The sequence below is a fragment of the Acomys russatus genome, chromosome 10, assembly GCF_903995435.1.
Source record: "Acomys russatus chromosome 10, mAcoRus1.1, whole genome shotgun sequence".
In the NCBI taxonomy this organism is placed as follows: Eukaryota; Metazoa; Chordata; class Mammalia; order Rodentia; family Muridae; genus Acomys; species Acomys russatus.
Window position 1 is genome coordinate 3,115,479 of NC_067146.1, and position 21,143 is coordinate 3,136,621.

The following is a 21,143-nucleotide window of genomic DNA, read 5'->3' on the forward strand; positions in this document are numbered from 1 at the left end:
AAAAGCCACTGTGAGTGTTGCTCTCCAATGCTGAGGGGCTGGGCCCACCAAAGTGGCCGTGCCTGGGGGTTACTTTTTCTGTCTTTTTCTTCTCTTGTTTCGTTTTGGGAGTAAATAGCTTTTTCCTAAGCCACAGGGACAACACAGTGTTACACTATCATAGGGGGACTGAGTGGCACTGTGAGCTAAGGACTGCCCACCCACCCCCCAGTGTCTCAGCTGGGTGCTGCAGGAGTGTTTATAGCCTAGCTGACCACAGGACAGTGAGGACAACTTCCTTTAGTGCTTTGACAGTGTGGTTGACAAGAATGATGGGAAGACAGGTGTGTCCCCTCCCCCGTTCCCTGGACTCTGTCATCCTAGGAAAGAGCAGTCGACCTGGACAGCCATCTACAGCAGGGAGGGTCACTAACACTGGCTTTCCTTCTGGTATCTGGCAGCTGGTATTGAGGATCAATGCCATTTATGAGGCCCGGAGAGGAAAGAAACGGGTGAAGAGGCTATCCCAGTCCACGGAGAGCAACTCAGGAAAAGGTAGACACCTCTTGGCCGCCCTGCTGGGGCTGTCCTTCTCCTCCTCCTCTTCTTCATCCTCCTCCTCCTCCTCACTAGAATTTGAAAGCATCTTTCCTAGAGGGCATGCCTTTTGTTGTTGTTTGTTTCACTGAGGAGGAAGCAAGTGGCTGCTTCTTGTCTGCCCTTCTCTCTGGGACAAAGGGCCAAGAGCCAGCTCAGTGGCACATGCTCTGCCTTCCTCTGCCTTGTCTTCCATCAAGTTGGCTGAGGGATGCGTGTTGCCTGGCTCTGGCAGCAGCCTTCCTGGATCAGCTGCAACAGAGGGCTCCTGCCTCTTGCTATATAAAGACTGATAAAGGACCATCTTACCCACAGTCAGATTTGTTTGGTAATAGATTAAGTCGAGCCGAATTTGACTGACCCATTTCTGTAGTTGACAAAACACCTCCTCCGACCTAGAAGGTTGGGGTCTGTTTCCTGCGCTGGAACTCACATCTGCCTCTTCCTTCCTTGTCTTTTTGGTCCAGTGACAGATGAGAACAGCGAGTCCGACAGCGATACTGAGGAGAAGCTGAAAGGTGAGGAGAGTGGGGTGCATGACTTGACCGGGAAGCTATACACATGGCTCCTTCCTCCCACTGAGGGACAGGCATAGCATGCTCAGGCTCGGCGGGCCAGGCATGAGTGTCAGGTGAGAGCAGAGGTGGGCCAGGCCAGGCAGAGATCGGATGGGACAATACTGCAGTCACCTGTTTCCAGGCCTCTGACAATGCCAGGCACCACACTTGATAGTTGCTGTGTGAGCTGCAGGCAGTCTTTTAAGAACTCAGAGCTTCTGGATCCTCACTTGCCGGGTGAAGCTGGCAAAAAGAATTGGCTCCTGTGGGCCTGACATTCAGTGATCTGATTTAAAGGTCCAAGATTGAATGAATTTTTCTGACATTTTTCAGACCCCCCTGAGAGAACAGAGAGGGCAGCCCTGGGTGCTGAGTGAGGTGACAAGACTGGTCCACTTAATGACCCCACTTCATTCACCTCTGTCACTGTCTACTGCCTGGACCACGCCCAGAACAAGCGAGTCCATTCCCACTGCAGAGAATTGGCTGGAGCAGAGGTGGGAGGGAGTTCCTGAGGTAGCTGGGTCTCTGTTGTCTTGTCACACAGGATGTTTACAAAGCTCTCAGCTCTAAAATCTCCACGGTCTGGCTTTTGTCACATCACACAAACTGAAAGACGATGGAAGTGAGTGGTGGGGAAAGATACAAGTCCCCACCCTAAAAGACAGATAGAGGTGAAACGTGGTGGCACTTCGACTCCTTAGCCACAAAGCCGTGGCCAGTCCTGATGCTGGGTCCTGATGCCCTGCTTAGCCGCCAGGCCTGTAAGCAAATGGTGCCCATCCCACCAGTTTGACAAGAGACCCAAAGAAAGAGTTTTCTACTAATCTGCTAGACATGGAAAGACTCAGGGGATTAGTACACATACTGAAGCTAGGAATTGCAAACTCTGTTGAGCCCTAAGCAGTTCCACATTGGCAAATGAGTCATGTTGGGCCTGTGGCTTCTATGTCTCTCCAGCTCACAGCCAGCGCCTGGTCAATGTGAAGTCACGCCTGAAGCAGGCCCCTCGGTACTCGTCGCTTGACCGGGACCTCATTGAGTACCAGGAGAGGCAGCTCTTCGAGTACTTTGTGGTCGTGTCTCTGCACAAGAAGCAGGCAGGAGCTGCCTATGTGCCAGAACTCACCCAGCAGTTTCCTCTGAAGGTAGGGGAGACGGGTCCCTTTCGGCTGCCGGGGCACTACCACATCCTGGCCATCAGCTTGGATTCAGGGCGAAGAGGCAGTTTGGAAAAGGCTTAAGGCCTAGAACCTTCCAAGTGAGCCCCCAAGGAGTGTCTGCCACATGAAAAACTAGTACTGGATAGCCGGACATGGTGGCGCATGCCTTTAATCCCAGCACTCAGGGAGGGAGAGGCAGATGAATCTCTGTGAGTTCGAGGCCAGCCTGGTCTACAATGCGAGTCCAGGACAGCCAAGGCTACACAAAGAAACCCTGTCTCAAAAAAACAGGAAAAAAAACCACAGGCCAAAAAAGGCAGCAAAAATACTCCCAGTTGTGGTGGCACATTGTCTTAGGATGTGGAGGCAGAGGTAGGTGGATCTTCATATGTTTGAAGCCACCCTGGTCTACATAGAGAGTTCCAGGCCAGTCAGGGACCCTGTCTCGAAAAACAAAACAAAACAAAACCAGGTGGCGCATGCCTTGAATCCCAGTACTCTGAGTTTGAGGACAGCCTGGTCTAAGGGTGAGTTTCAGGATAGCACAAACTACGCAGAGAAACCCCATCTCGAAAAACAAGCTGGAGGCTGAGGAGACGGTTCGGAGGCTAAGAGCACTGTCTGTTCTACCAAAGGTCATGAGTTCAATTCCCAGCAGCTACATGTTGGCTCACAACCGTCTGTAATGAGATCTGGTGCCCTCCTCTGGTGTGCAGGTGTACATGCAGGCAGAGCACTGTATACATAGTAAATAAATAAATCTTTAAAACAAACAAACAGCGTCTTCTAGGGTCTGGGTCCATACCTTAGTTGTTAGAGTGCTAGCGTTGCATGAAGCCCTGAGTTTGATCCCCAGTCCCACATAAATTGCGCAGGATGGTGCATACTTGTAATCTCAGCATTTGGAAGGTAGAGGAAAAAAATTCAGACGTTCAAGGGCACATAGTGAGTTTTCAAGGCAGACCTGGGATACATGAGACCCTATTTCAAAACAAGCAACAACAAAAACAACAAAACAAAACAAAATCTTTCTACATTCCTGTGGTCACAGCTCTGAATTCTTTGTCACTCCTACTTATCCAGCCAAGTCCCCCCACCAGCATGTCTCAGCGTTTCCCCCTTAAGCGACACATCTCCTAAGTGGCATCATCACATTTATGTCTGTGCTAAATTGTCTTTGAATACACCCTTTCTGTATGTGTTTGGGAGTGGAGGGGAGCCCTGCTGTATTGTGGCTTACGCCACGATAATGTCATGGCACCTAAATAAAGGGCACTTGATAAAGCCTATGAAGGAAATCCTAGGCTTTTTTTTATTAAGGAGTCTACTGTATTCTAGTTCAGCCGAACCAGAATTTACATTCAAATATTCTAGCTATCTTCTGCTTGGTCCCAAGTGATTATAAGGCTAGCTAAAATGAGTCTCCTGCCCTTTAGGAAGGCATACCAGAAGTACGCTAAAAGCGCACACGTGTGCGCAAGAGCTGCCATGAGGTGGGATAGGACAGTCATCATCCAGACCAGGGCTCCAGAGAAAGGGGAGGGGACAGAGCTCGTCTTGGTTCATGCTGGGCATCTGTGGCAGTCACCTCATGCAAGACCCTACCAAGGCCTGGATGCCCTCTGTCTGCCCGCTGAGTCCTTTCCTAGCCAGCCTTCCATCACAGTGGGCTAGCATAGTGGTACACGGAGTTAGCCATGGGCACACGTCCTCCATACGGGCACCTATTTCTCTTCCTCCGGTTGCCACACCTTTAAGGAACGCTCTCAGGAAAACCCCACTGCATGATGCCTGGACCTTGAGGTGTTGTGTGATGCATCCATGTGAGACAGGCTCATACTCACAGCCCAGTTGAGAGCCCAGTAGGCACCAAGGCACGGAAGGACTGTCTCGTCCGTCGTTCTGCATTGCCCCAAGGGCCCGGCACATTGCTGTGCACATGGTAACACTTAATTGGGCTTCCAGGAACCAAGGCATTAAGTCATGAATTCATTATTGAATCATCACAACTCCTGGATGTTCGCCATTTGCAGCCTGGAGCCTACAGACTCAGCCTCCCACTGAAAACCCTTTTTTAGGGGCTGGTCAAGTCACTGTTGAAAATGTAGCTAATTCAGAAAGGTGGGGGGAAAAAAAAACAAAAACAAAAAACCATCCATGATCTCCACAAGCCTTCCAAGGCTTGGGGAGCAGTGTTTAGCACGTTGTTGTTTTTGCTTCTAATCTTTCCTCATACTTTATTTCCTCAATTGTCGTTCTGCAGTTAGCTACGGTTTTTGTATCATGTTCCAAGCACATTATTTTAAGACATGTCTAATACAAATCCTGAGGCACGGGCTGGAGAGATGGCTCAGAGGTTACGAGCACTAGCTGCTCTTCCAAGATCCTGAGTTCAATTCCCAGCAACCACATGGTGAGCCACAACAACCTATAAAGTGATCTGACGCCCTCTTCTGGCCCGAAAGCGTACATGCAGGCAGAGCACTATACATAATAATAAATAAATCTTCTGGGCTAGAGAGATGGCTCAGCGGTTAAGAGCATTGACTACTCTTCTAGAAGTTCTGAGTTCAATTCCCAGCAACCACATGGTGGCTCACAACCACCTATAATGGGATAGGATGCCCTCATCTGGCCGGCAGGTGTACATGCAGGCAGAATATTGTATAAATAATAAATAAGATAAAATAAACACATTTTTTGAAGTTCCCGAATGCCCCAGTATGTAGGGAATCCTTTGTTTAACTGGCCATTCTCTGTTGGAAATGTATCTTGCTCCTGATATTTCTTAATTTAAATTTGTTTCGTTGTTGTTTTTTGAGACAGGGTTTCTCTGTGTAGCCTTGGCTATCCTGAAACTCACTCTGTAGACCAGGCTGGTCGTAAACTCACAGAGATCTCTCTGCCTCTGCCTCTCTAGTGCTGGGGTTTAAGGTGTGCACACCATGCCCAGACTTTTTATAAGCTTTTGGAAAATGGGTTTTAAGCCGGGCGGTGGTGGCACATGCCTTTAATCCCAGCACTCGGGAGGCAGAGGCAGGCGGATCGCTGTGAGTTCGAGGACAGCCTGATCTACAAAGTGAGTCCAGACAGCCAAGACTAACACAGAGAGACCCTGTATTGGGGGAAAAAAGGGGGGGAGGGGGATTATCCATCATTCCAGTGGTCCCTTACTTAAGATCGGCAGTCCACATTTTCACACCAATAATACTCCATTAAACCAGGTGTGATTGCCTACCCCGTAATACTAGCACTTGAGATGGAGACAAGAGAATCTTTGTGAGTGTGAAGCCAGCCTGGACTACATACTGAGACCCTGTCTCAAAAAAGCAAAGCCAGAGTCTGGAGAGATGGCTCAGTGGTTAAGAGGACTTACTCTTCTAGAGGCCCTTCGTCCAGTTCTTAGCACCCATACCAGGTGGCTCACAGCTGCCTGAGACTCCAGCCCCATGGGATGCAATGCCCTCTGGCCCCCAAGGCCACCTGTGGTCCATACCGCTCAGGCAGGTGCACACACATACACATAAAATTAAATAAATAAATAATGAGGATGAAACCAAAACAAAAACCCAACTATAAAATGAAAACAGATTCCTGTTGATGCTCAAAGTAGCACACTCTTGTTACTTTCTTTTGTTTGTTTGTTTTTATTTGTTTGACATAGAGTCAAGCCATCCTTGAATTCACTATGTAGCTAAGTGGTTGAGATTACATGTTTTTTTTTTTTTTAAGATTTATTTATTATTATGTATGTTCTGCTTGCGTGCACACCCGCAGGCCAGAAGAGGGAATCATATCACATTACAGATGGTTGTGAACCAAGATGTGGTTGCTGGGAATTGAACTCAGGACCCTTGGAAGAGCAGGTGGTGCTCTTAACCACTGAGCCATCTCTCCAGCCCATTTTTTTGTTTTCTGTTTTTCGAGACTGGGTCTCTCTGTGTAGCTTTGGCTGTCCTGGACTCTCTTTGTAGACCAGGCTGGCCTCGAACTCACAGCGATTCGCCTGCCTCTGCCTCCCAAGGGCTGGGATCAAAGGTGTGCGCCACCAACTGAGATTACATGTTTATACGACCACACCCACTCTTCATGACATTAAATCTTGTTTTTGGTTGATTGGTTGGCTTGGTTTTTTGTTTTGTTGGGGTTTTGTTTGTTTGTTTGTTTTTGTTTTTGAGACAGGGTTCTTCTGTCCAGTCTTAGCTGTCCTGGACTCTCTTTGTAGACCAGGCTGGCCTTGAACTCACAGAGATCCACCTGCTTCTGCCTCCCAGAGTGCTGGGATTACAGGCATGTGCCACTGTACCCAGCTAAAATACTTATTTCATGCACATTGTGTTTTGCATGTATGTCTATGTGAGAGTGCCAGATCCCCTGGAACTGGAGTTACAGACAGTTGTGAGCTGCCACCTGGGTGCTGGGGATTGAACCCTGGTCCATCTAGAAGAGCAGACAGTGCTCTTAACCCCTGAGCCATCTCTCCAGCCCCTAAATAACCTCTCTAAGTCAGACTTCAGTTCATCCTCATCCTTCCTGTCTGTACTGCCTGGCATTTCACCCTGAGTGCTGGAGGCCGAGAGACCAGTTGGCGTGATCGTTTTCCACCCCGCTCTAAACCCATCACTTAGCATCATAGGGCTTGCTGCCTTCTGTTTGAAATGAGAGGGTGGGCTTCATGGTATCCAGGCTCCCTTCCAGTTCCATGCTCACTGGTCCCATGGGGCCAGACGGTTTCACTGTGCTGCATGACGGTGAGTGAATATTCTCACAGTAGTGGAGGTCAGGAGAGCTGACACGCAGCGCTGCCTCCCAGGTCCGCAAGCCTCCTTTGGAAGTGACATTTCCTTACGGACCAGGAGCATGTATGCTAGGACATTAATTCTCTGAAGCACGCGATCGTCTGTTTCCTGGGTGCCCTCTCAGACCACGCTTAGATTGTCTCAGGGGAAATGGCCACAAATAGGCTTCAGACCCTCTGCCGTCTTTCTCTCTGCAGTTAGAAAAGTCATTCAAGTTCATGAGAGAGGCTGAGGACCAGCTGAAAGCCATTCCCCAGTTCTGCTTCCCTGATGCCAAGGACTGGGCTCCCGTCCAGGACTTTACCAGGTAAGAGTTTCTGGCACTCACTGGGTATCTGGAATTGGAGAGTTGCATGGGGTTGTGAGGAGGTCATAGATAACCCAGCCTGGAACTCAGGAGTTAAGCGATCTTGATGGGCGCCAGCTGAGAGATTTCCCCTGTGGGTTTTTAAAACTTCCCTGAGACAAAAGGTACCTCCTAAGTGGGCGTCTATGAAGCCTCCACACGGTCTGGAGGTCTGTGTGTTTCGTAAACCTTCCGGATATAATCTTAATCTGGGAAAAGTTAGGGAAGCAGACTGTCGTCCGGCCTCGCCCACACAGGGCTCGGAAAGCATTCCAATGGCCTCTCCAGCCGGTGCTCGGATTGGGATCTGTTCCTGGTTCTGCTTTTAGAGCCTGGTGTTAGCCATCAGTGTTCGCCCAGGTCATTAGGTGCAAAAGCTGAGTGCTTGAGGGAGGCCTTGGCCTGTGGAGTTGCCTTGCAGTCTGAGAGGCAAGCCTCAAGGTAGCCATGTAAGAATGCTTCTGTGAGAGAACCCCACTGCTGCCAGTCCTGAGAAAGGCCCAGGCCTGTTCTCCCCTCAGCTTCTCCCTCCTGAGTCACACCCTCACCTTCCAGTCACCGAGAGGACCAGCCAGCCATCTTTAGCCTCTGCAGTCACAGGGGCTGTGTCTACCCTAGGATGCTTCAGGTGACAGAATTATGGGACAGCTCAGGGTAGAAAACCCTCACTTTTCCTCAGGACATTGTCACTCTGCCTTCTTGACATTGATTTGGGCAGTCAGCATGGGGTTCTGAGCAGCCTCTCCAGCCCTCCCGTCCTTGCTGCCACTTCGCTGCTCTGCTGGGGTGGGGTACCTTTCGGTTTGTCATGTTTTGTAACCTGTTTGTGTTTCCACAACCACAGTGAAACATTCTCGTTTGTCTTAACTGGAGAAGACGGGAGCAGACGGTTCGGTTACTGCCGAAGACTGCTGGTGAGTACCCTCTGCCTTTCACTCAGCCAGGGATTCCCAGAGAGCCAGCCCCTCGAGACTCGGATGTCACCTGTGCTGCTGGAAAAGGGAGCAGGTGGTGGCGGGTTAACCAGGGGAGTTACATCCACAGAAAAGAAGGCCTGGCACAGTGGCGCACGCCTTTAATACCAGCACTTAGGGAGGCAGAGGCAGGTGGATCTTTGCGAGTTCAAGGCCAGCCTGGTGTACAAAGAGAGTTCAGGACACAGAGAAACTCTGTCCTGGGAAAAAAAAAAAAAAAAAAAAAAAAAAAAGAACACACACACACATACACGGCTAGCCCTGGTAATGTGTACTTGCAATTCCAATACCGAAGAAGTTCCTGAGTTCAGGGCCAGACTGTCTCAAATCACACAACACACACACACACACACACACACACACACACACACACACACACAGAGGGGAGGAGGGGAGGGAGGAGAGAGAACAAGAGAACGTCACTGATTTTCCCACCAAATTAAAGACCTTTCTCTCCTTAAGCCAAATTTCAACATTGCTAATTGCTGGGTGAGGACAGTTAGAATAGTCGCTAAGAAGAGAAGATTCAATTTAAGAATACCCCTTTTAGCCAAGCAGTGGTGGCGCATGGGACACAGAGGCAGGTGGATCACTGTGAGTTTGAGGCCAGCCTGTGTACAAAGTGAGTCCAGGACAGCCAAGGCCGCACAGAGAAACCCTGTTTAAAAAAAAAGAATTTCCCTTTTGGAGCATTTACCTTTAAAGTCAGAACCTGGGCCTGGAGAACCAGCCTGGGGCCTTAGAGAACTTGTTGTTTTTGCAAAGAACCTGGATTTGGTTCCCAGAATGCACTTGGTGGCTCACAGCCATCCACAACTCCAACTCCAGAGTATCCATCTCCCTTTTGGAAAGAGAAAGCTCTGCAAGGTGAACTCTGATGCAACATGTGTGCGAGGCATGCATGTATACACCCACATAGATACACATGTAAATATCAATGAATGAATGTAATGAGTTTTTTTTTTTAGATTTATTTATGTGTTTATTATGTATACAGTGCTCTGCTTGCATGTACACCTGCAGGCCAGAAGAGGGCACTAGATCTTATTATAGATGGTTGTGAACCACCATGTGGTTGCTGGGAATTGCACTCAGGACCTTTGGAAGAGAAGCCAGTGCTCTGCAGCCCTAATGGCTGTTTTTAAAAATAAAAATGTATACAGTATTCCAACAGACTCATGAATGGTAAAATGGGGTGATACTGAGTGCTCACCTTGCTGACGTATGATAGCCCCAGGGTATTGGGGTTCCCTCCTTCCCTGACACTGACACTCAGATGTCCTCCTCTTTCTCTCCCGAAAAGCCCGGAGGCAAAGGGAAGCGGCTTCCTGAAGTTTATTGCATTGTGAGCCGCCTGGGATGCTTCAACCTCTTTTCAAAGGTGAGAACTTGCCCAGAGAGTGGGTGGGAGAGCAAAGGTGGGACCAGGAAGCAACTCCCATCTCCTGCTGATTTTCATTATGTTCTTTTGCTCACCATTTCTTGGCTCTCTCCCCACTTGTTACTTATTTCTCTCCTCATTGGTTCAAAACATAAGTTGGTGAAGGGTGTGGCCATTGTGGCTCACTCCTATAAGAACTGGTGTCCTCAAGGAGAGACAGACAGGAAGGAAGGAGGGGTGGGTGGGTCAGACCTTATCATGCACAAAGCCCAGGAATAGAAAATGTACCCTGAGCCAGAGGGCCAGCCCCTCAAGGAGTCAGATGTCACCTGCGCTGCTGGAGAAGGAGCAGGGGGTGGCAGGTTAACCAGGAGGTTAAGACCACAGATAAGGGGGCTGGAGAGATGGCTCAGAGGGTAAGAGCACTGACTGCTCTTCCAGAGATTCTGAGTTCAAGTCCGAGCAACCAACCACATGGTGGCTCACAACCACCTATAAAGCGATCTGATGCCCTCTTCTGGCATGCAGGTAAAGAACTATATACATATAAATAAATAAATAAATCTTTAAAAAAAAAAAGAGGCCGTGTGTGGTGGCACATGCCTGTAATCCCAGCACTCAGGGAGGCAGAGGCAGGCGGATCTCCAGTTTGAGGCCAGCCTGGTCTACAAAGCAAGCCCAGGACAGCCAAGGCGACACAGAGAAACCCTGACTCAAAAAAACAAAACAACAACAACAACAAAAATTACGTGGAATAGCTCAGTAAGTCACATGTCAAAGGAGCAAGAAACATATGGCTTCCCCTTTTAATAAGTAGTGTGACCTACAAAGTCACGAGGTAAAAGGATAAGAACTGCAGGCCTGCCCCCTGAGTGTTTGGAGAAGTGTTACATATTTGTATTAATTCCTTGAGATTTCATACATGCACATGTTCTTGTTTGTTTTGTTTTTTGGGGTCTTTTCTTATCATGTTCATTGCCCCCCTCCCCCCAACTCCTCCCGAGACCCACCCTACTCCCCTTGGCGCACGCCTTTAATCCCAGCACTCGGGAGGCAGAGGCAGGCGGATCGCTGTGAGTTCAAGGTTGTTGTTGTTTGCTTATTTATGGTAGCATCTCACCGTGTAGCCCTGGCTAACCTCAAACTCCCTGTGTAGACCAGGCTAGACTCAAAGTCACAGAGTTTTGCCTGCCTCTGCCTCCCAGTTGCTTTGATTAAAGGCATATGCCACAATACTGGCTCTGTTTGTTTGTTTGTTTGTTTCTAGAACATATATATGAGATTTTGTCATGTATGTCTGTCTACCATGTGCATGCAGTACCTACGGAGCCCAGAAGAGGGCGTCAGGTTCTTTGGACCTGGAGCTAAAGATAGCTGTGAGCCACACCATGTAGGTGCTGAGAACCAAGCTCAAGTCCTCCAAAAGAGCTGTCAGTGTTCTTAACCACTGAGCCACCTCTCCAGCCCCATTGTTTTTTTTTGTTGTTTTTTTTTTGTTTGTTTGTTTTTAGTAGCTACTGTGTTCAGTTTGCGTTATCCATGTGTGTGCGCACGCGCGCGCGCTCATGAGTGTGGTGCTGAGGACCCATGTGCCCCTCCCCCACCTCTGCCACCCTTCAGGTCGCCACATAGCCTGGAGGCCAGGTTACAGGTTAAAATTTCTCCCTCCTTGGCGCACGCCTTTAATCCCAGCACTCGGGAGGCAGAGGCAGGCGGATCGCTGTGAGTTCGAGGCCAGCCTGGTCTACAAAGTGAGTCCAGGATGGCCAAGGCTACACAGAGAAACCCTGTCTCAAAAAAAAAAAAAAAAATTCTCCCTCTTTATAAGGTCATATCCAGCAAGCACCTAGAATTCCTCTTCCTGCAAATACGACATTCCCAGTGCCCAGGCCCCAGCCAATGATGTACACTCATCCCAAAAACCTCTACCCACTCCCCAAAGGTTTAAACAAACTTTGTTCCCCTCCTCCCCCAATTAAACAAGCTGTCTCACTGACTCTCTCCTGAGAAGCTACCAGTAGCTCTGCATGAACTTTGACCCTGCACTGCACAACCCAGAAGCCATCAACTGTTTTGTTGTTGTTGTTGTTGTTTTGGGTTTTTGTTTGTTTGTTTGTTTGTTTTTTGGGTTTTTTTGAGACAGGGTTTCTCTGTGTAGCCTTGGCTATCCTGGACTCACTTTGTAGACCAGGCCTGCCTTTGCCTCCCGAGTGCTGGGATTAAAGGCGTGCATCACCACACATCCCCCCTAACTCTTGAGTCACTGTGGCAGGCCCACTGTATAAGAACTGCTCACACCGTGGCCTCCTGACCTCAGAATAGCTGAGCCGCTCTTCTTACTCCTGTAGATCTTGGATGAGGTGGAAAAGAGAAGAGGCATCTCCCCTGCTCTGGTGCAGCCCCTCATGAGGAGCGTCATGGAAGCCCCTTTCCCAGCTCTGGGCAAAACCGTCACTGTCAAGAACTTCCTGCCAGGCTCAGGGACTGAGGTAAGCTGTGAGACCAGGAGGTGGCCCAGCCAGCCAATCCCTGTGGCTGGAGAGGCTGTGTCTCAGCAGAGTGTCCAGTTCAGTGGTGTCCACCCTCGACTTCTCCTCATAACCACACTCTCAATCCAGTCAGCCTATCTGCCTAGCCCAGGCTTGGCTCCAGGAAGCAATACCAAGAGCCATGCTCTTCAGCATATAGCATTTCTGGAGATACACACTGTTCATCCTTGGCTTCTCTTCGAGGCCCGTAGTCAGTCTTCAATAGTACCTAGATCTAGTCACATTTTGGATCTGCATCACTTTATAACTTTGTGACTTGAAATGTTTTTTTCAGTGAAGACCATCTGGGGTACCACTTAGTATTGACCCTAGGCGTTAAAGCTGGCTATTTACTTGGACAGACCCTGGGACCTGATGAGGAAGTTGTTTCATCTTTTTTTTTTCAAGACAGGGTCTCTCTGTGTAGCCTTGGCTGTCCTGGACTTGCTTTGTAGACCAGGCTGGCCTCAAACTCAAAGCGATCGGAATGCCTCTGGCTCCCGAGTGCTGGGATGAAAGGCGTGTGCCACCACCGCCCAGTGGTTTCATCTTTCTTTGTATACCATGTAACCCTGTTGACAGCAGAACACTGGTCTCTCTCTTCCGACCTTGACTCTCTGCTGTAAACCAGTTGCTTCTAGGCTCAGAGATGATGAGGGGGCATCAGGGACATACCAGATCAACCCAGTTTGCCAGCACTGAGCAGTTGTTGGGACCACAAAACCACCCCATACAAGTGTAATAGCCTGGCCGTGGGATTGTAGATGGAGGTTAGGAGTGACGGAGCCCGGGTGTGAGGAGAGTAGTCAGTGGGTGCTGTGAGAGAAGGAAAAGCTGCTCTCCACTCACGGCGCTGTGCTGAAGTCTGCTCTTTATAGAGGAACTTAGAAACTCACACAGGCGGGGCTGGAGAGATGGCTCAGCGGTTAAGAGCGCCACCTGCTCTTCCAGAGGTCATGAGTTCAATTCCCAGCAACCACATGGTGGCTCACAACCATCTATAATGTAATCTGGTACCCTCTTCTGCAGATAAAGCACTCATATACAAAAAATAAATTAAATTAAAAAAACAAAGAAATTCACAGAGGCAACTTGGGATGAAGCCAGGATCCCATCAGCAAGTAAGGGATAAGACAGTGAGCACAGCAAGCTTTAAAACCAGGAAACCGCGTGACTGGGAGTGCGAGGCACAGTGGTGCACACCGGTAATCCCAGCCCCTGGAAGGTGGAGGCCGGAGGATCGAGAGTTCAAGGCCATGGGGCTGGAGAGATGGCTCAGTGGTTTAAGTGCACTGGCTCCTCTTCCAGAGGACCAGGGTTCAATTCCCAGCAGCCACATGGTGGCTTACAAACATCTGTAACTCTAGTTCCAGAGATCTGATGGCCTCCGTGGGTACTGCGTGCACATGGTGCACATACATGGAGGCAAAACATCCATACACACAGACGGTTTACATATTTATATATAAATATATTATTAATATTATATATAATTATACTATATAAATATGTATGTATATATATATATATATATATTTTTTTTTTTTTTAATTTTAAACACCAGCTACTCAAGCCAATGACTTAAGTTTGATCTCTGGAGCCCATGGTGGGAAGGGGAGAACTGACTCCTGAAAGTTGTCCTCTGACCATACATGTACGTGCCTTGGCACATGTGTACCTGCAGTCATACACACATTACATACAGACATAATAGTGAGTGAGTTAGTGAGTGATAAATAAATAAATAAATTTGAGGCCAGCCTGAGCTATGTAGAAAAATCTGAAGCCAGCCTGGGCTATATGTACAGGCCTGGGATTTTCTTCCAGCAGAAACAGGCCTTCAAAAGACAGAATTTATACTCTGAGGCTAAGTCAACAACGTAAAGCATCCAGGGGCCACCCAGATACCCTCTCCCAGGAGGAGCCTCCTAACACGGCCGAGGGCCTTGGACCCCGCCACCCATTTCCCTCACCTCCTTTGTCCAAACTCTCCCCAGCTGAGTACAAGGTGCTGGCTTCTCTGACATCCTTTCTTCCCCACTCCCTTTTGTTTTCCTTCTTTTCCTTTTCCTTTCCCATGCTAGTGGGTCCTCTCTGCCAAGGCCCCCAGGGCCCCCAAGGGAGGCCTGCTGCATAGTCACCTTCATAGCTGCCACTGTTCCCTGGCAGGTGATTGAGCTGTGCCGCCCGCTGGACTCCCGGCTGGAGCACGTGGACTTTGAGTCTCTGTTCTCCTCCCTCAGCGTCCGACACTTGGTCAGTGTTTTTGCTTCCCTGCTTCTGGAAAGAAGGGTCATCTTCATCGCAGACAAACTCAGGTACCAAGCTTTGCCTCATCCAGTAATATGTGTCTTAGACTCCCAGGGGTGTAGAGATTGGCTTTCTGGGAACCAAAGGTGACCTGTGAGGCTCACTCTGGCGTAAAGCGAGGCAAGGCTGCATGCAGCACATGCTTGTTGGGGGTTGGGCGTGCTTTCCATGTGCTTCACTATGAACCAGGCACTCCCTTGTATGTGAAGGAGAAACTGGGGTGAAAGATATGTGGACCAGCCCTCCGGAATTCTCATTCTCTTGGGACCAGGAAGTAAGCAGACCACACAGCACTGGTGTTGGGAGGGCTTGTTAGAGGCAATGAGCTCAGGGTGACATCTCCAGGGCGGGACAGACTGACCTAGCGCTAAGATCAAGAGTGTGTTGCGGGCAGAAGGAGCTGTCCGTATGAAGGCCAGGAATCAGGAGAGAGTGAACATGGCACCTTCAGAGCCAGTGAGGCAGCTCCCTGATTGGAGTGAAGGACGAGGTTGGTCAGGATGAGATGAACAGACAGAGAGGGCAAGCTTAGGGAAAGACCACAAGACTAGACTTCCCCAAGACAGCCCTTTCCTGTTTGTTAGTAAACTAAACCAAACAAATCACACACACAGACACACACACCACCTGCCACGTAGGATGCCATCCACACATCCCAATGAATATTCTCTGATTCAAAAAAGCCACATCACAAATCAAAGAAGATGCAGAAGGAAATAAGAATTTGGATTCATCCTAAACTTGTAGCAAAGGAAACATTCCTTGCATTTTTCCTCATCTCGGGCCTTTAATTCCAGTGCTCTAGAGGCAGAGGCACGCAGACCTCTGTGAGTTCAGGGCAGCGTGGGCCACTTAGGAAGACCTTCTCTCAAAAACAAAACAAATAAAAAAAAAAAAAAAGCACTGCCAGGCTCAGCAGATAAAGGAGCCTGCCGCCAGACCAGACAACCTGACTTCAGTGTCCAGGACCCGCATGGTGCAAGGAGAGAGAGCCAAGTCCTGCAAAGTTGTTCTCTGAGTTCCCTGCACATGCATGCACACACATGCACCCACACAGGCAGGTATGCACACTTGTGCAATAAATGTGTGCAAACAAAATTCTCTCCCCCCCCCAAAAAAAACACTGACCTGGGGTTTGTTAGACCCTACAGGAACATGTGTGATGGCTGCCATTCTAGAAAAGACCCCCAGGAAGAGGGCCACCAACTAGCCGAAATAGTGGAAGCCACCTGAGAAGCCCGTCTGGGAAAAAGACATGCCAGAAACTAACAAGAAAAGCAGGAGAACTGTCTGTGGTTTGGAGAGGAAATGCGACTCTGAGCTTCAGAGAACAAAAGTGGGGGATGGAGAAAGGGGACAGGAGAATGAGAAAGAAGGACAGCATGTCTCGACTGCAGTCATCTGCTACCTCTGTGGTGCTCCTCTTTGGACCGTTGCCATTTGGCTATTCCCTGTCTGCCCCCACTTCACCCGTCTGAGCTCTCTATTCACTTTTAAATGTCACCAATATTGTGTTCCCTGTACACTTCAGTCAGCTCAGGAAGCAGGCCCTGTCTTCAGCCTGCAGCTGGTGCTAGGGGCAGCTCTCCAAGCTCTTGGGCACTGGGGAATTCAGACAGAGAGTTCTCAATGTTGGGGCCCTGGAAGCTAGGGATGAGTAATAACCCTTTAGTGACCAGGATCAGGTCTCATCGGCTCTGTAGTAACTATCTTCATCTTCTGGAAGGCCCACTCCCCTCTGCCCCAGAGCCCCCATTCCCTTAGATTCTCAAGACTTGAGTTTGGGGGCGGGACAAAAGATGGGTTTGAGAAAAGCCTTGGCAAGAAGTAGAGACTGGCTAAAGAAACCCAGCACCTACCACCACTGGAGTTTGGGACCTCCTCAGGGTGAAGGTGTTAGACCAGGGGAGGCCAGGCTGGAGAAATGCCTGAGATCATGCGTGCACTGGAGCTGAGCAGGCCAGCCAAGCAGCAAGTGTGGCTTTTCTGGTTGGTCAGAGTCCACTGAGAGAAAAGATAGGAACAGACAGGGAGAAATTGTCCAAACGCTGCCAGCATGGACTTGGGGTTTTAGAAAACCTGGGCAAAGGCTCTACCAAAGTGTCTGGAAAAGTGCGCAACCCACCTGCCTCACCCCTGGACAGATTTCTGAGTGGGCAGAGTGGATGTTAGCCAGCCCTTTTGAACAGATGCCCATGTGCCTGATGGGCTCTGCTCTGGGGCCTCAACTTGTCCTCCGGGGCGGCCTTCGGTGGTTTTCTCCTCTCCTGGCCTCTCTTGGAGATGTAGTCTCTGTGAACAGCATCTGGAGGGAAGAAGCACCCGAATGAATCACCTTCACTGGCTCCTGCAGGCAGTTCTCAGAAGGGTACACATTGCTCGGTGTGTGTTTCTTTCGCAGCAGGCGAGAAGGCAACAAGCATACGACTAATTTTTTTTTTTTTAATTTAGTATACAGGGTGCATTAGGTCACATTATAGATGGTTGTGAGCCACCATGTGGTTGCTGGCAGTTGAACTCAGGACCTCTGGAAGAACAATCAGTGCTCTTACCTGCTGAACCATCCATCTCTCCAGCCCCATATGGCTAATTTTAATGCCCTCTTTAGGGCCAGAGCCTGGCATTATATTAATCAGTGTACATATATGCCTGTGTATATAACCTGCCTGAAGTGTATTTGTATTATTTATTTTTGGGGCGCTGCTTCATGGGTCCTAGGCTGGCCTCGAACACTGCATAGCTGAGGATAACCTTGAACCTCTGACCCTTCTGCCTCTCCCGCTCAGCTGCTAGAATTACAGGCATGCCCCGTTTGTGTGGAATGGAACCCAGGACATCTTGCAAGCTAAGCAAGTAACTCTATCAACCGAACTACATCTCATTATAATTGCATTTTAGGCCCTATACAACTTCTGTACGTGTGCATCCCTCTCAAATCACACTGGGAGATTTTCCCAGAGCAGGAAGGACCCTGAACATGCAGCCCATAATCCTGGGGCACCCCATGTGTAGGGATAGGGGTTGACTGAGCCCTGGAGACTAAGCTTCTGGCCTTCAGTGTCTTGTTTTCCCTGCAGGCAGACACTTTCTCCATTAAATATGACTCAGTGTGTTCTCTCTCTTGCCCAGTAAATTAATTATCCATATCACACTAGTCTCGTGCAGATTTAAATGGCTAATATAAATAGTGACTTACAGAGCTCCGAGACAGGAAAAGAAGAAAACCTAACTGGAGTGACAGACACAGGACTAGGGGTATAGCTCAGTCAGCAGAACAGTTGCCTAGCATGCCCAAAGCCCTGGGTTCAGTCCCCGACACCAAGGACTGTCTGTGGCTGCACATACCTGCAATTACTGATTTAGGAGATGTTGGCCAGAGAACTGGAAGTTGAAGTTCCTTGCTCCCTAAGAAGTTTGAGGCTAACCTGGGCTATGTGAGAGAGAGCCTGTTTCAAAAATGAACAGTGAGCAAAGGGGCAGGAAAGATGGCCCAGTGGTTGAGAGCACTGGCTCTTGCAGAGGAAGACTCCTAGCACTCACTTGGTGGCTCACAACCGTCTGTCACTCCAGTAAACAGGGAACACCCCTCTCTTCTGGCTTCTCCAAGCACTGCATGTGTGTGCTTGCGTGCACACGCCTTCTGGACTCCACAGGCATTAGGTACACACATGATGCAGTTAAAAAAAGAATGAATGGGCTGGAGAGATCCTGAGGTCCTGAGTTCAAGTCCTAGTAACCACATGGTGGCTCACAACCATCTGTAATGGAATCTGATGCCCTCTTCTAGTGTGTGTGTGTGAAGACGGAGCAATTCATATACATAAAATAAGTAAATAAATCTTTTAAAAAAAAAAAAAAAGCCTGCAGAAGGACCATGGACTGTGCAAGGCGGTGTTGGTGAGGGCACTGGATCAGCTGGCGCCCTTTAAGGCAAAATCAAAGAGAAGACACACCAAACAAACAGAAGGTTGATTTTGCCCATCAGGACCAGTCTGACACACTGAGTGATGCTGACCTCCACAGCCTGGGTGCCAACATAGTGGCCCTCACTGTGAGGTGCAGCACTTACAGCCCGGGTGCCAACATAGTGGCCCTCGCTGCTGAGGTGCAGAGCTTACAGCAGAGCTGCCGCTACATGGGAGCTGGCCTGAAGGGATCAGCAAGTGCGCTGACCACTCCTGAGATGCAGAATGAGATCCAGGAGTTGAAAAGGGAATGTGCTTGCTACACAGAGCGACTGAAGAACATCAAAGCAGCTACCAACCGTGTCACTCCAGAAGGGAAAGAGGAGTGTACAGAGAGAGGCAGAAAGAGTGGAGAACGTGGGAGAGAATGGCCACAGAGCTGTGCGATGGAGTCCTTGGCTACCCCAAGAGCAAGAAGCAGTTCTTTGAGGAAGTTGGGATAGAGACAGAGGAAGGTCATGATGGTGCACTCCCAGACCCCTGAAGGGCCCTTGGTGGAGATTGGGAACAGACCAGACATCCTGGGCTGGTCGCCTTGCTTAGGTGTCCTTATTGGTTTTGCTGTTCTCCACTTTGGAGCGGTGGGGAGAGAAACACAAAAGTATAATATTGGGTAGAGGGATTCGGGGCTGGTGGTCACAAAGGGATGGCCACATCCACTTTGTTGTCCATAATGCAGGAGCCTCAACAAGGACTTATAACAATCTTACTGGCATGTCTTTGGAATATTTATTGTAATGTAATTTGATATAAGAAAAAAAACTTAATTTTCTCTGGATGTTCAAACCTCCCAGATATCAAACCTGGGGAAGGCAGCAGGGAACACGAGAGAGAAAAGTACAGAAAGGTTGTCACATGCCAAGGTTTGAGAGTCCCGAGGCATTGCCCTGGCCTTCCACAAAAGACCTGAGCATCTTCCCTACCATTTATTCCCAGGAGCTAGAAGTATAGGCAACACACTGGTGGTGGCAGATACACATATACATTACACAGAAGAGGCCAGGGTGCTTTGGGGGTCCACTTTGAATTTTGGAAAACTCTGTGCAACAAAAATGTACTGTGTAAAAAAAAAGGAGGAGGAAGAGGAAGAAGAAAGAAGAAGGAGGAGGAGGAAAGAAAGAAAGAAAGAAGAAAGGCCGGGCGGTGGTGGTACATACCTTTAATCCCAGCACTTGGGAGGCAGAGGCAGACAGATCTCTGTGAGTTCCAGGACAGCCAGAGCTGTCTCAAAACAAACAAACAAACAAAAAACAGATATAGGGACTGAGGACTAAGTATGGAGCCTTCCCCCCTGCCCACTTCTATGCCACATAGGTGTTGGGTCAGGACCCTGAAAGGCACATAGCTTAGGACACTTGAAGCCAGACATAGGAGAGCTGCCTAACAGTGGAGAAGGGATAGAGGGAGCCAGAAGCTACAGTGCACTGATGGGCAGGTGACAAGACAGACTCAGGTCCCTGTGTATCCAGAGAAATGCAGATCCCTTGTGAGTGTGGCGAGCATGCCACCTATAATCCCAATACGAGGAGGCTTAGGTAGAAAGGTTTTGATTCAGGGTAATGTTGTCAACATAGTGAGAGCCTGTCTCAAAAAAATATAAGATTCCTTTCTAGCCGGGTGTGGTGGCGCTCGCCTTTAATCCCAGCACTTAGAGAGGCAGAGGCAGGCGGATCACTGTGAGTTCGAAGCCAGCCTGGTCTACAAAGAAAGTCCAGGACAGCCAGGGGTATACAGAGAAACTCTGTCTTGAAAAACAAAACAAGCAAATAGATTCCTTTCTGTTCATATGTGGCTAGGAAAGCTAAGTGGTTTTCTCTAGAACCTACCTTCTCTTGGTGGCCTTCCAACAGGGGCCCCTGTGACTAGGTGTGACTAGGAGTCCTCCAGGTTCCTCCATGGGCTGTAACCTCCAAGCCTCCTGCCACCGTGTTCCGTGAGATTCTCTGATTCACAGGCCTGGTCAAGGGATCTGTTGGTTTCTGTTTGGTTTGTGGGGTAGTAGCCACAGTGAAATGAAGGTTCTCAGTCTAGGCCTTTAACAAGCAACAGTCTGGGGAGCAGGCTGGCTGTGAGTTCCTTGAACTAGAAGATTCTGAGAAGAAAATCATTAGCATAAGTCCCAGCTGCTGCTTTCATCTGAGATGCTCCTCTGCTGAGCACACATGGACCCCACTCCTGTTCAGCTGAGAGTCAAAGGGAGCCTCTGAAGCCTTGTTCCTTCTGTGCCCCAGACTCAGCGAGGCCTCGGGGCAGAGCATGAGGACGCGATAGATCACAGCCCCAGGGAGTGGCCCTGTGACATCCATGGTGGATCTTAGCTGCCCTCAGCACTCTCCCCCCCCCATCCCCCCATACACAGTCTGCCCCGCCCCCCCACACACAGTGCATTTAGTTATCTTTGCTGCAGAGGCTGAGCACCCCGAGACTAAGCGCCCCGAGAGAAACTTGCTGTGAGCCGGTGGCAAACGCTCAGAGTTACAGAAGGGTTTTAAGTTGAGCCAAAAACCTATCAGATTTAAAATAACAGTTTTGCTGTGTTTCATC

The 21,143-nt window shown here is 49.2% G+C and overlaps 1 protein-coding gene and 1 pseudogene across 1 annotated transcript in view; both read left to right on the forward strand.

Moving 5' to 3' along the window:
* Dennd2a (DENN domain containing 2A) overlaps window positions 1-21,143 on the forward strand; it is a 61,586-nt gene that overhangs the window by 29,633 nt on the left and 10,810 nt on the right. The window contains exons 6-13 of the mRNA XM_051152431.1: window positions 441-534; window positions 1,044-1,094; window positions 2,094-2,281; window positions 7,293-7,402; window positions 8,286-8,355; window positions 9,719-9,796; window positions 12,145-12,285; window positions 14,494-14,642. Coding sequence (XP_051008388.1) covers window positions 441-534; window positions 1,044-1,094; window positions 2,094-2,281; window positions 7,293-7,402; window positions 8,286-8,355; window positions 9,719-9,796; window positions 12,145-12,285; window positions 14,494-14,642 — 881 coding nt within the window. The remainder of the gene's footprint in view (window positions 1-440; window positions 535-1,043; window positions 1,095-2,093; window positions 2,282-7,292; window positions 7,403-8,285; window positions 8,356-9,718; window positions 9,797-12,144; window positions 12,286-14,493; window positions 14,643-21,143) is intronic.
* LOC127194780 (homologous-pairing protein 2 homolog) lies at window positions 15,073-19,094 on the forward strand (annotated as a pseudogene).